This window comes from Oreochromis aureus, linkage group 14, assembly GCF_013358895.1.
Source record: "Oreochromis aureus strain Israel breed Guangdong linkage group 14, ZZ_aureus, whole genome shotgun sequence".
Classification (NCBI taxonomy): Eukaryota; Metazoa; Chordata; class Actinopteri; order Cichliformes; family Cichlidae; genus Oreochromis; species Oreochromis aureus.
In genome coordinates, this window is record NC_052955.1 from 13,758,311 (window position 1) to 13,772,161 (window position 13,851).

The 13,851-nt window shown below is 37.7% G+C and overlaps 1 protein-coding gene and 1 long non-coding RNA gene across 5 annotated transcripts in view; one reads left to right on the forward strand and one right to left on the reverse strand.

Annotated features, from left to right (window-relative positions):
- ncam1b (neural cell adhesion molecule 1b) overlaps nucleotides 1–13,851 on the reverse strand; it is a 70,671-nt gene that overhangs the window by 11,147 nt on the left and 45,673 nt on the right. For 3 of the 4 annotated variants that reach the window (XR_005608115.1, XR_005608114.1, XR_005608116.1), the window contains exons 1-4: nucleotides 5,662–5,797; nucleotides 5,222–5,317; nucleotides 3,618–3,788; nucleotides 1,971–2,099 (exon numbers count right to left, since the gene is read on the reverse strand). Coding sequence is in view for 1 of the 4 variants with exons in the window: in XM_039598074.1 (XP_039454008.1) it covers nucleotides 1,971–2,099; nucleotides 3,618–3,788; nucleotides 5,222–5,306; nucleotides 5,650–5,849; nucleotides 6,019–6,169; nucleotides 9,736–9,765 (766 nt within the window). In the remaining 3 variants the exon portion in view is untranslated. Of the gene's footprint in view, nucleotides 1–1,970; nucleotides 2,100–3,617; nucleotides 3,789–5,221; nucleotides 5,318–5,649; nucleotides 5,850–6,018; nucleotides 6,170–9,735; nucleotides 9,766–13,851 lie in introns of those variants that run through there. The other variant, XM_039598074.1, reaches the window with a different exon arrangement.
- Nucleotides 7–2,807, forward strand: LOC120432836. The gene is made up of 4 exons (XR_005608118.1): nucleotides 7–1,886; nucleotides 1,977–2,154; nucleotides 2,551–2,675; nucleotides 2,749–2,807. It is a non-coding gene; the product is annotated as an uncharacterized LOC120432836 (long non-coding RNA).

The following is a 13,851-nucleotide window of genomic DNA, read 5'->3' on the forward strand; positions in this document are numbered from 1 at the left end:
GGAGGGAATCGTCAGCAACATGCAAGCCAAATAACAGTCGCAGAGACATAAAATGACACATGTGAGTGGTTGAAAGAGGAGGAAGAGCATGAAAGGCATAACAGACAACAAAACACAGGTACAGGTCGAGGATAGAAAACTGAAGTGACCCAGAGACAAACCAATACTGAAAGATAATAAATCACAGCTACACATGCTGACAAACTGCACAGGGATTCCTCTGTTTGGGTTCTAAATGAGAAAAGTGCAGAAGACATCTAGCGGCTTTATGCTCTCGACAATTTGCAGCTAACTGATTAATCACTGCTGATGGGCCTAATCCGAGTGTAAACATTCCCAAACTACACCAAACAGCTGAAGCCAGAGAGAAAATGTGCAGCTTTTGAAATGCAGAGATTTGGCTCGGATTCCTCATACTTGCATTAAGCCAATTAATTCACATGCTGCACATCAAAATTATATTAATACTAATGGGATAAATCAGCTGTAAACTCATGGGATGCAAGTAAAATTAAAAACCTAATCGGTCTATGTAACAGACGGAGGAGTTTGCATTGATGGCCATGACATAATAGGTCACAGTTTCTCTAAAACGATACACCTTTTGAAATACTTAAGCGGGATTACAAACACTGCTAATCAGTAGGGGTGATGGGTTATCCTGTTGGGTAAGAAACGGCTACAGCAGTAAAAACTAATCTTCTATTATCCCCACTACAGAACAAACCTGTGTCTTCAGTGAAAAAATGAAAAATGCCGTCTAGGGACATAAAAGAGAAGAAAGGCAATCAGAATCACTTGTCTGCACAAATGACCACCTGAATCTCTAATAACACTTCACTGAAGAATTCAGGAAGACACATTTCTGTCAGATGGCTCCAGAAAGGAAGAAAAACAAATCATTTTAGGAAATGATTGCCACATTTAAAGTAGGGAGACAGAGCCAGCCTCCATGAAAATGAAAGGCCACTTTACTGTCTAAAAAGGTAGCTTGAAGTGATGTTTTTTGACGGTATTTTATGTAAATATTTCAGCAAACCTCTATCACATTTGATATTTCAGCAAACTTATATGACATTTGTTCAGTTTTATCAATTACTACGACAAAATAGGACAAAATTTTAATGATCTGGCCTTTAATTATGATCTTAGTTCTAAAAAAAAAGAGGAGGGGTTTAAGGCCAACTTTTGCCTTTGCCATTCAATAACAACATAATTTAATAGCAATATATATACACAACTATAAAGCTATCTTTTTAATGTTTTTATTAATGCATTTTAAATGAATCACTTACTTTTGTAAGTGTGGCCTGATGAATACAACAGACAGAAGAGCAAATGGATGAAAAAAAATCAATGATTAAAAATGATAAAATAGGATGAGAGATGATCAGTACACAGACAATCTATTAATCATACCAGCACTCCCTCAAAAAACATCCATTGCCAAACAACAGAGGGCGCTAAAAACTAAATAATGTGTTGAGGTTTCACTGCATCGCTGGCTTCTACAGAAGGATGAAATCACACTTCAGGGTTTGCAAGTCAATATAATGACATGATGGGCTTGAAACATGGCTTTAAAACAGGATATCTGAAGCAACTGTGCAGATGGCTCTATATGATACCTATGTGATGAAATCAGTATTTAATTCTATATGTAAAAACAAGCAATCTGGCTTTAAAGATTTGGTTATGGCATAAGTATTTCATAAACTAGAAAAATCAAATAAAACCAAGAAGGTCAGAGAGCTGCTTCGTAGAGACGGAAAAGCTGTTTTAAAAAGACAAACATGGAATGAAAGGAGACAGGTGAAAGCTTTTGTGACATCTTCCAAACAGTCTTAGGACCGACTCTTCAGCGAGTTTTTATAGAGAGACTGAAGGTAATATGTTTGTGAAGACAAGAGGTCAGAGAGGTATACTAAAAGCTTTACAGCGTGCTGTAAACTGTAACATGTGCCACTTACGAACAGGCTCCGTCTTCAAGAACGCAGCGTTGCAGCTTTCACCTTCACCCTTGCCGTTGACGGCTGACAACTTCACTTCGTAGCTCGTGTCTGGCTTCAGGCCTGTGATCGTTACCTCACCGATGGAGCCTGTTACAACAGCAGATGCAGTGCAATCCCAGTTGAAAACACCTTGATCATTTTGGTGAGCACTAAAACAAACGCATCTCCTGTTCCAACAATATATGCATAATTAATTCCTGCCCAAGCAAACACCGATTAGCTCAATTCGCATTTCATTCCAACAATGTTTGAAAAACTGATGAATATATTTAGAGTTGGTCTAAAACCAGACAAACACAGAAATGGAAGTGACAGCTGTTTTATATCTTGCACTGTCAGCTTAAATGTAATGATCCCTTTTGGGATGATGATTACTTTTGATCATGCTTTTTATATAAATTATATTGCTTTTATGTACACTTCCGTGTTAATTCATTTCATAAGGGGCGACTTGTAAGTTACTTTTTAAAAAAACAATAAACAAAATTCATCCTTATTTCTTATAAATAATCATTAAACTTTGTATTTTACTTTCTAGGAGACATTTAGGGGAAACAAAAACCAGAGGAAAGGAGCCATTATTACCACTGCTCTTAAAACTCTGTCCTACCACATTGTACAGGGCAGAGATGTGCACTGTGTAGTCTTTGCTATGTCTGTACGGTGAGTTGGTCGGTTTTCCTAGTCTGACCTTAATTTCATGATTTCATCATTTTGAATTATCATGTTTCTACAGGAAACACAAAAGACTTTCCTGCCTTCACCGTGCAGGTGAAGACCCACTGCTGTATCTGTAACAAAAAACAAGGCTGTAAGTGCAGACATGAGGGTGTTCCAGACGATATAATTGAGTTTCACATGAGACGTCTAAACCAGGACTGCGTGAGACTGACAGCTGGTGCAGTTTCTTCGGTTCTACTGGCAGTGGTCAGCACAAAGCCAGACAAAGTGTGAACTACAAGACTGTCTCCTACCTCTCTCCCACTGTTTCACTTAAAATGTGCTGTAAATTTAATAGATTTGGCTGATAGCAGTTGATTCTTGTGCATCAGTTTCTGTTATGGCACTAATATGCCAGTCGGAGCTGGACTGTTTTATCCTGATCTGTGATATCAAAATAATAATGAGGCCGTATAAGGCTGTCATTTTTATTTAAATAAATATTTTCAACGTCTTACAGTATGTGTCCAAACAACTGTAGGGATCCAAATTTATTTTGTCATACATGACCTAGTTTGGCTGCTCTCCCTTTAGTGACATCATGACCAAGCCGTGTTTCTGTGTCGAGGGTATCAACAACTCAACTAAATTACATTTTAGTGCATATATGGAGATATTTGTCAAAAAAGAAAAGAAATTACGTTCACACAGCCTTTTAATCACTTTGGTTATAAAACAAAAAGCTGCTGAATGCAAACCTTCCTTCCTTTAATACAGGTCATCTTTTCTGATATGATTTAACAAAATGTGAAAAATCTAATTAACATTTTTAACATTAATATGCATTTCTATCTATCTATTTTGAATTGTACTTGAGTATTTAAAAAAATGTAGTTAGACATTAAAGAACAAACAAACATCACAATCATGTTTCTGTGTTATTACCATCTTGGACTTCGTAGACTTTCTGCACCCAGCTGCCTCTGCCACGCATCCTCCACTGAGCTCTATATTTGAGGACAGGAACGCCTCCAGTGGATTCAGGCTCCTGAAACTGGATCAGTGCTGTGGTGGAGAATGGCCTCACCTCCACGATGGATGGAGCTGACGGAACCTCTGTGAGGGGGAAAAAAATCAGTGCAGTTACAATAAAAACTAAGATTGCAACACACCAGCATTGTCAGACTCCATTGTTCCATTAGAGTAACAGAATGAGCCCACGACTCCTAATGGCCCCACAATGCATCTAAAAACCGCTTCATCTTCGCAACATCTTCGTGACAGTAAGTCTGGTTCTCTTCTACTGAATTCTGTACACTATTGACATCGTTTCAGAAAATAAAAGGCAGGAAAAAACATTTAAACGCTCTTTATGATCAACAGATTCAAGAACGAGCCGTTCCCAAGTCAGCCCTAAAGATGATAACTCCACAAAGAAAGCCACTAAAAAAACAGTAAGTGCCTGGTTGGATGTTTGAAAAGACCAAAAGTTTTGAGAGACTGTTGAGTTTGATAAAACTTTAAATTGAAAAAGGAGATTTCATGGATTCAAAGACCTTGCAGTGAGTTAAGCAAAGCTTAATCTTTAAATTTAAAGTAAATATTAAAACTGAAGAATATGCAAAAACTAGTTCAAAGACTTTTGTAATTGTACTTTGATTAAAGTTTAGAAAATAAAAAAGGATCCATCCTGTGATGTACACAATGATTAGACAATTAGTTCTTCATTTACAGTCCGCCTTTGTTAAAAAAAGGTTTACTTTGCTTCAGCCACCAATAAAAGGCTTATTTAAGAGAAAATTACATTATTTAAAAGTATTTAACCTACTGTGATTGTCCACATCTGAATAATGGTGGCTGTTCTGAACTCAAACTCGTGTGAGTAGTTTTGTATTGCATCACTTTGATCTTCTAAATTAAAAGGCACACTGTAATTACTGTGGTTGCCCATGTTCGGCTCTGAGTGAACAATGTAGTGTTTTCAATTAATTCACTTCTGATTGTGGCTTAAGAGTGGCATTATCTCTCTGCTCTCTGTTCCATTTGCCTAATGGTACATTTGTCTGGGAAGTCTATGGTATAGGTCCATGTTACAATAAAATGCTATACCTTAATATAAAAAAAGTCTTTTACTTTATATTGCAAACAGTGCAATGTTAGTGGTAAGAGGTAGAGGTAAAGTTTAGTTGTAGAATAACCAGAGGGAACATTACATTATCATGTAGGTTACACATCCTTTTCATCTTAATCAATTTATCATCCATCGATACAAACACTGATCTGTGTAATCTCACGTCGTGGTGGATGTTTTGGTCTAATGCGATTTGATCATGGATAACAAAAAAATGTGTTCCCGAAGCCTTAAAAAACCTGAACTATGTGATCTAATGAAATTTACCTACTGATCATTTTTAAGCTGTTACTGAATCACGATCACGCATAAGGCTGCTTGTTTTTTATTTTCAAATTTTAATTATGCTGAAAATATTGGCACAAACACTATAAATGCAAAGTAAGAATGGATTTTGAATCACGACATTGCCACTGACCAGCCTGAATGAGCAGGAACTCCTTGGACTCTGTGCCCATCTCATTTGAAGCAGTGCAGTTATAGCTTCCAAAGTCATTTTCAGACTCGGGGTTATCTGGAGGGGGAAAAAAAAAAAATAAAGCAGTAAATATATGAAGGGCAGTGTACCAAAACTGAACTAACTTGTGTGTCAAACACTGAAGGTGACCTTTTTGTTTGTCCATTAGAGTAGCCTATTTTTATTTGTTGCTGTGAGCTCTCCTGCTGCTGAATTATTCATGAGATTTTTTTTTCCAACAATGAAGCTGAAAGAAAACCCTACACTTCAAGTCTGTGCTCATGAAATCTTGATGACACATGGGGTTCAGAGTGTGTGTTTGTGCACGCTGTGTGTATATGTACATTCATTAGAGAGATAGAAAGAGGGATTAAGTCATGGTGTGACACGGGTGTTCGTACCTGCAGGTAGCTGGCTGAGGGAGTTCTGAAGATCTTAATGTTGGTGGTATTTGAGTTGGGGAGCTGCAACCCGTCTCTCAGCCACACAATAGAGACATCACTGGGATGAGCCTTGACCTCACAGCTGATATTGGCAGGATTCCCCTCCCAGGTATACACTGCCACTGTACCATTTATCTTAGGAGTATCTAGGAAATAAAAACGGATTCAACCTGTCAATCCATTTCAGGTGTTATTTAACAGTCCAGTTATAAATAGTGATAGTGACTTGCAGTGCTATTTTTTTAATGACTAGAGCATGAGTGTACTCATTTTGTAGGGCTAAACACTTGTATAGAGACAGAGGGAAACACTTACAGCGGACCTCCATATATGCTGTTTGATAATCCTCTCCGATGGCGCTGTGTGCTGTGCACAGGTACTGACCAGCATCTGTATACTTGACATACTTCAGAGTGAGGGAGGACACACGAGCGTGACTCCTCACCACTACATTTCCATCCGGGCTCTAAATGGAAGTAAAAAATGGATTTGTTTAGGAAAAAGAAACTAGTTAGATCAGTTCTTATAAATAGATATAATGCACATTTACATAAAGAATACAATTATGCAGAAACATGTGACCTTGAAAAAAAGTATTTAAAGTCCACTTTTACAGAAAAGAACAGCAACTGAAAGAATGAAACAGGCACAGACTGCTCTGTAAAGCTGCGGAGACATAAGGACCCAGTTGACAGTGCAGGGGAGCTTTTCAATAATTGATGTCAGAAGGCATTAGAAACCATCTAGGGCTTTTCACACACAGGGCTTACCAACTTGTGAAATATGCTGATGCATACTGGTAGACAGAGCATTACCTTACGTGCAGTGCTTGCACTTTTACACTAAAGACACTGGATTTAGTGTCACTCCACAACATTTTATTTCTTTAAGTTGATTACTTAAAAATAAAATGTTGTGGTGTTGTGGACTGTATTAGGTTGCAGAACTCTCTGAACCTATATCCAGCTCCAGTGTCAGTGAGGAAGAGGAAGCACACGCCAAGTCACAAAGCATCTGAAACCACTCAAATAATAACAGACAGCTGGCTAATGAGATGTGTAAATGCACTTCCCTCTGTAAACCTGGTTTCATTAACTTGATATGCGGTGTTACAGCATCCAAACATGAGTAGCTTCCAAACAGGGTCAACAACTTTGTGTTGTTGTGGTTGTTGTTGCCATGTGACACTTAACTGCTAGAGTGTAAAGTTTCAGACAGGCTGAATTTCCCCTTTCAATGATCCATTTTCCCTGTTATGTTGTTATTATTATAATATTTCGAACAAACTCTGGACATTATTGTCTTTTGACAGATGTTTTTACTGAACCTATCTATAATATCTAGCATAATTAAAGATTATTCACAAACTCTATGGATTTGGTACTTATACATGTTTTAGTACAAAGCTCTTACACAGTATGTTGCAGCATTTTTGTGAATTATTCCTTTAACAAGGTGCTGCAGGGCTGAATATTTGAGCCTCCCTTTTGGTTGCTTTCATGGCTTTGATCCAAGCTACAGGCAAAACAATAGCCGAATGCTTTTACACATATTGAATTAGGGCCCAGCCTGGGCAGCCATGTAAGAGAAACCCTTGTTAGTTTGTATTCAATTTCAATAGACAAAGCATGTCTGGGGCATTCATTATGCATAGCGGGTAGCAGGACCAGGGAGACACTTACATAACACGCTACCCTTGTATTGTGACCCCTGTGCAGGAAGCATTCTCACTCGACCCCTGTGGTTCTGTTTCTGACTCCTGCGTCTGTGCAACATGCCACACTATGCACAGCTATGTGTCATAGTAAGTGAGGTGACTCCAATATGGAATCCTTTTTTGTGTCATTATTTTATGATAAAGTATGAGCAGTTTCTCCAGAGCTACAGCCTCTTTTTTCCTATATGAAACCCATCATGAATATTGTTATTTAGCAAAGAAAATGTATGCCTTCATGCAACTTAATATTGTGATTCATGCATTTTTTATGACAATATATTTTCAGTATAAATTCATAGTGCACCAGAGTAGCTGTCTACTGGAAACATCCGTGCTGAATTTTGTGCTCCTTGCATAAAAAGGCATAAAACCATTTCGCACGTCTATGAGAAAATGAAGACTTTCGCATGTGCGCTCCTGTAATAAAACCAAACTGACAGCAGAGCTCTCCCACAGATTCTTCTGCTCTGCTGTACCAACAGAAGAGACACAGAGGGAGCATCAGGGCATAAAATTGAGATTGCATTGAAGACATGTTAAACTCATGTCTCACCAAATATTAAACAGCCCACAGTACAAAATCACCTTCCCTTCTGAGGCTTGTCAAATGAACACTAAGCTTCCTACGCCTTTGCAACAAACATGGCTCCTCACCCTCACCCCACCCCCCCACACTGTACAATTTATAAAGGGATGTCTTTGAGAGAGATGCGCACTTATCAATTCAGAGCACAGGTGAACTTTTAAAACAATATAATTATGTGAAGTGAGTGAAAATGTGAAGTGAGTAATTCAAAGTGATTGCCTTTTCCATTAATGTAAACCATTCCATTTGTGACCTGAAACCACAAATATGCTGCTCAGATATGAGTGCCCACATTTAACTAAAATACTCCTCTTATATATATTAAAAAAGGGAGGCGTAACTCTGTCTTTTAAGTAATGCATGTGTTCAGCAGTGGAACTTGCTGAGATCATCAGTCTTTTAAAAAAATGGAAAACTCGAGCAACTAGGATACGCTGTTTGAGCTTTTTGGGTTGCCTAATTTAAATATAATCAGCAGATCATTAATATAAATGTTCAGATGATTCATTTTGCTCAGATTTTCAAGGTAAAAGTGTTCCAATTCACAAATTCAACAGCTTATTATTGCAGATGCACAAAAATCCAAGTGCATCCATGTGTAAATCATAGTTATACACAAACTGAGCAATTACTGTCAGCATGTGCCTGATGAGAAAGGCTCTTCCTCCCCTCCTGTGGTGAGGTGGGTGAGATTTTTTATTCCACACTTTCTGCAGGTGCTATTAATGAATGCATATCAGCTGACAATCGTAATCAAATATCAACAGCTGTCACGACCGAATAATTAATGCCGACTGTTAGAAACACCCCTTCTTAAACCTATTAGCAGAAGGAGTAAAAGGAAAAGACCAATTCTCTTGATGTCCAGTGCTTCCTGCAATGTAAAAATAAAACAGCATGGCTATTTAGGGAACCGAATGGTCTAAGAATACACATTCATATCTTGTCAAATGGCACTGAAGTAAAAATAGAAATGGCAACCCTAATATCTGATCTTGCTCCTAAAACAGAGATGGGCTGATCAACAAGGCACTGCTTTGTGTGAGCGATCACTTCTCTTCAAGATTCTGAATCCATTCTTTTTGTCACCAGTTTTCTCGTGTGTAAAACACATTCTATAGGGAAGTGCTGTATATTGGAGAAAAGCTTATGTGGGCAGCTCTTTCACTTACTGCCAATTTTCGCTTTCTTTCAAAAACAGTCGCTTGTTCTCATACTCTGTTGCTGCACAAAGGCAGCTTTTATTTCCTCCTACATACATATTTAGCCATGTTCAAATTAAACTACTGTATACACTAATGTCAAAAGTATACTTTGAAGTTATAATTAAGATTTAGCGGTGGACAGGATGTGTGGGTGGGGGGACAGAGAGATCTGAGGAACAAAATCTATTTCTGCAGAAGACAAGTTGAGCACATGGTATAACTGTAGCTGTCATGCGCGTAATAAAACGCTTTTGCTGATGTCCAGGCATGACAGGTAAAAGGTCAGAAGAAAGACAAGAAAAAAAGACTGAAATAGGCTGCAATGTGTTAAGAAATTTAAGGAACACGGAGAGCAAAGAAACACAGACTTGCACTGTCCTGTTTTCCTACTGCTTCTCAGAGCTTATGCTCTCCCCCAACCTTATTTGATCAAGAATGTTGATCTGCATCCATCCAGAATTGAACTAGATTCCCCTGACATGAAAGATGGATGGGTGTAGGAAAAAGTCATGCATTTAGAATACCTTGTGTTGCTCAGGCCGAGTCCATGATGCCTGTAGAAGACAGAGAGACAACAAACAAAAAGGCAGAGCAATTCTTAGAAAGCAATCCTCATCCTGTCAAAGCTGGGATGTTGCACACTGCATGCCAGTTAAATGACTAGTTTATTTTTTATGCATCTAAAGTACCTGAGCTGAATGTCTGAATTTACTAAATTAAGAGTCTGCAGACATAATGAGATGTATGCTTTAGATGTTCTCTCAAGGGAAGCCTATTTTATGAGGACAGGAGTTTCTTTTGAAAGGGAAATTTTGTGGGGATGTTTACAGTCTGTGCCTGCCTGTACGTGAAGTAAGTCTTTTGGCATCGTGATAGCACAAATGCTTCGTGATAATAAGGTTATTGGTTCATCAGGAAGAGGTGAGTCTGGTACGCTGTAACAACAGAGTAATGTCTCCTTGGGTAATACAGCAATTATCGCCTCACAATCCATTTCTGAAGGCTGAAGCAATAATGGGAGCGCAAAAGAATGGAATTTTATCTATATCTATGAATATAAAAAAGCCCTCCCAACATCGAGAAGCAAGTTAGTACGCTAGTCAATCAAGCCCTCTAACAACACTTGCTTGATATCTCAATAAGCAATGAAGGAGGTTCAAATAAGCAATTTGCTCGAGCTCGTCCTCCACACCATGTGAGACCTGGAAATAAATCTCGGCCTACAGGTGGCCTTTTTAAGTAATTTTGAAAGTCCAATGTTCTGCTCATTGTTACTTACACTATGCTTTCAAATGAAGTTCTTGTTTTTCTCCTTTGTCACTGATATGCTTTGATTCTACTCAAAAATAGCCTTAAAACAGCCAGGAAATGTGATTTGCATGATGAATACTGAATTTTCTAAGCTATAAAAACTATAATGGCTTTCTCCTTGTTAGATGTGGACTTTTAAAATATTCAGTTTTTTGTGTTATAAGAATAAATGCACTGAAGCTTTACGAACTGACCAAAACAATACCATTTAAATATTCAGAGTACTGTTTTTTAGCTATCCCAGCATAATACCAAATATATGCACATACATTTTAGAAAACGACCGCTTTATAGTCTAATAAAGGAAGAAGAAAAAAATCATCTTCATCTAGATAAACAAATGATTATCATCGACATGTTGGTCAGTAACACATCGAATGAAATAAAGAATTAATTTTACACCAAAGCACATAAAAAGTCACACCTAAGTAACATGGCTGACATCATGCCACATTAAATCACAAGAGACTGCAAAGCCCGACTTTACAAAACAGAAAGCTTTTTTGGACAGCATGCTGTGTGGATTTTATGATGCTGAGGAAAATGTTAAGCATGACAATGAGATGTGATGGCCTACGCAGTGAAACAATTTTGAAGCTTAACAAGGAAAATGAGAAACAGCCATTTCATCAGGCGCAATTGCAAGAAAAGTCAAGTAAATGAAAGCAAATGGTGGTATCACTGTAGGGCAAAAAAAGTGACTCAAACCATCAATGTTCACATCTAAAAATCACCCCTATATTGTCCCCTCACAATCACTGCAAAAGGACATATGGTGTGGTTGAATTCATCTTGTTTTATAATGGTTAAGTAGTAATATCACTGATGAACGTTAATCCTCCTTAGCGGTGAAAAATAAAGCCAATACCGAAGGTAGAAAGAGGAGGCAATAAAATTCTTATTAGAAGAGTCATGTCCGAAGCTTACTGCATGAATATAAATTCAGCCCTTTCTTAAGAGCAGTTTAACTCCCCTACTGGCACAATAACATACACTGTGCACCCTACATCATTACAAGCAGCAGTTGGCTGCATATCATCAGTACTGGGAAAGAGCAGTAGCCCAATTAAAACAAGCAACCTAACAGTGTGGAACATAACCACCTCATTCACATCCTCGTCTGCGGCGCTGCCTCTGCAGTAAGTGAGCTGACAAGTATTGCTGTCATATCTGTGACAGGTGTTTGTTTAAGACAAAAGGACAATGAACAGCGGCGGATGCATGCGTGCAAAACAGAAGACGCCGTAACAGAATCACTTCTCCGAGCAAACGCGAAGAACAATATGGTGATGGCTCCCTTGGGACTTATCATTTTTCCAGCCCATTGTTCCTCCCTTCCATAGAGAATTATCCCCGCTCTTTGTTCTGACATGAATTGGATGTCAGTGTGAAGAGGATAAAAAAGCAGACATACTAACACAAACACATAAATATAAAGAACTGCTTCATTCACTGACTGAACCCCGGATGAAAAGTCATGATTATGCATATTCTCAGTTTAGTTTCCTTCCTTGTCATTAAATGCTGAGCCTCAGAACCTTTGCAGTACATCACAGAAAACTGACAAGCATTTTAGTTAGTGAAGACATTCTTGCATCACATCACTACTGAGCCAGCCAGCATGCTGTAAATGAGTAGCCTTTTGTGTTTGGAGAAAACAGTGCTCTCTTTGCATTAGCATGCAACACTTGAAGTACGCCTGTTTCAGATGCTCTGCCTGCACTGCTGCCACAAAACATTAAATAACAAAGCATCTCATTGTTTTGGTTTTTAATTTAACACCCTTTTTTTAGCTTTTAATGTTTTAAACCTCTATTTGAGACTACGAATTTTAGACAGAGAAGGTCTTTTAATACAGATTTATCTCCTTACAAAAAAGAGAAACACTTCAAACACTATAAAATGCTGATACCCAATCAACTACAAACTTTAATGTGCTTTTAGGTTTTATAATTACTCATATTTCCCTGCAACTTCCTTCTGTATAGTCCAGAATATTTTCCAATAAATTCTGCTTGAAAGTCTGCATGGAGCACAACATTTAATATGTATTCAAATAAGCAAAATATTCATTATGTAGATAATGTACAAAGCATGGATAAATAGTCCATTTACATTTTCAGTTATTAAACCGACACACTTATCTACAGCGACTTGAGCGAATGCATTCAAAGGGCTGAAGGAAACAAATACCACATGTAAAATTGATGAAAGTTTTCAAATAAATATATAAACACTTAACTTTAATAGCTGTATAAACAAAAACAAAACTATCCCCTGATGAGCTCCAATTTAAATTTGAAGCACAACTAAGCGGGAATACACCCACAAGACTTTTTGAACATACTCCTTTTATTCTCTCTTTTTCATGTACAATACTACAGTTCTCTATTGTGCGATACAGTAATCTTCCTCAATCCTCACATTGTGTTCCCCCTTACTCGCGCGCAGTTAACGAACAATGCTTTTGTGTGCCAACACTTTAGACTTTGAGTAAGGGGTTATTCAGAATGAATTAGTCTCTCTTTAAGGTTAACCTTTAAAACCCAAGACCAGAGTAGACTGGGAACAAATTCAAACAAAGCCAGACAAAGATTGTGAGAACACAATGAATAACTGATCTAGCTCAGAATACTTCAGCCTTCACATAGACCACCTTGGTTTCGTAGGGCATGCAGGTCATGTAATACATACATCGTTTTAATAAGATCCATGTTATCACAGTGATCCAGATGTGGCAGTTAGCAGGCAAAAATGCCACACGAATAAACATGGACATGGTTTTTTATGTTTTCAAGAATGTGAGCTTTGCAAAGATTCTCTAACATATCTGTTACCTCAGGGTAAGACATTATTTGGAAGGTGCCATTCAATATAAACACAAACCTCATCTGTTTAATCTGCATCTTTAATAACCCTGTAAGACATGCTTTTAAAGGGTTTTCAATGTACTCAAACTTTAAAGAAAACATTTAGAAATGTCTTCCCATAATTGGCTTCTGAGGCTGTTTTTATTTCTTCAAAATAAGTAGCTTTTTTATTACAATCAATCTGAGCATTGAACTATGAACAGTTATAGCTCCACTCAGATGAAAAATAGTAAACTGAAGCACTATCTAAAGCCGATTACTCACTTAATTGTTTAGCTGTGTTGTGTATTGTCATTGTCATACTGTGAATCAAAGGTGATCAGAAGCCTTATTTGTATAAACTAAACTGCATTCCTTTTGCATAAAAATCTGATATGAGCAATGATTTTAAAAAAGAAAGAAAGAAATGAAAGCAGCAGATAAACTAGGGAGCTGAGAAGCTGAAAACACATTAGAATA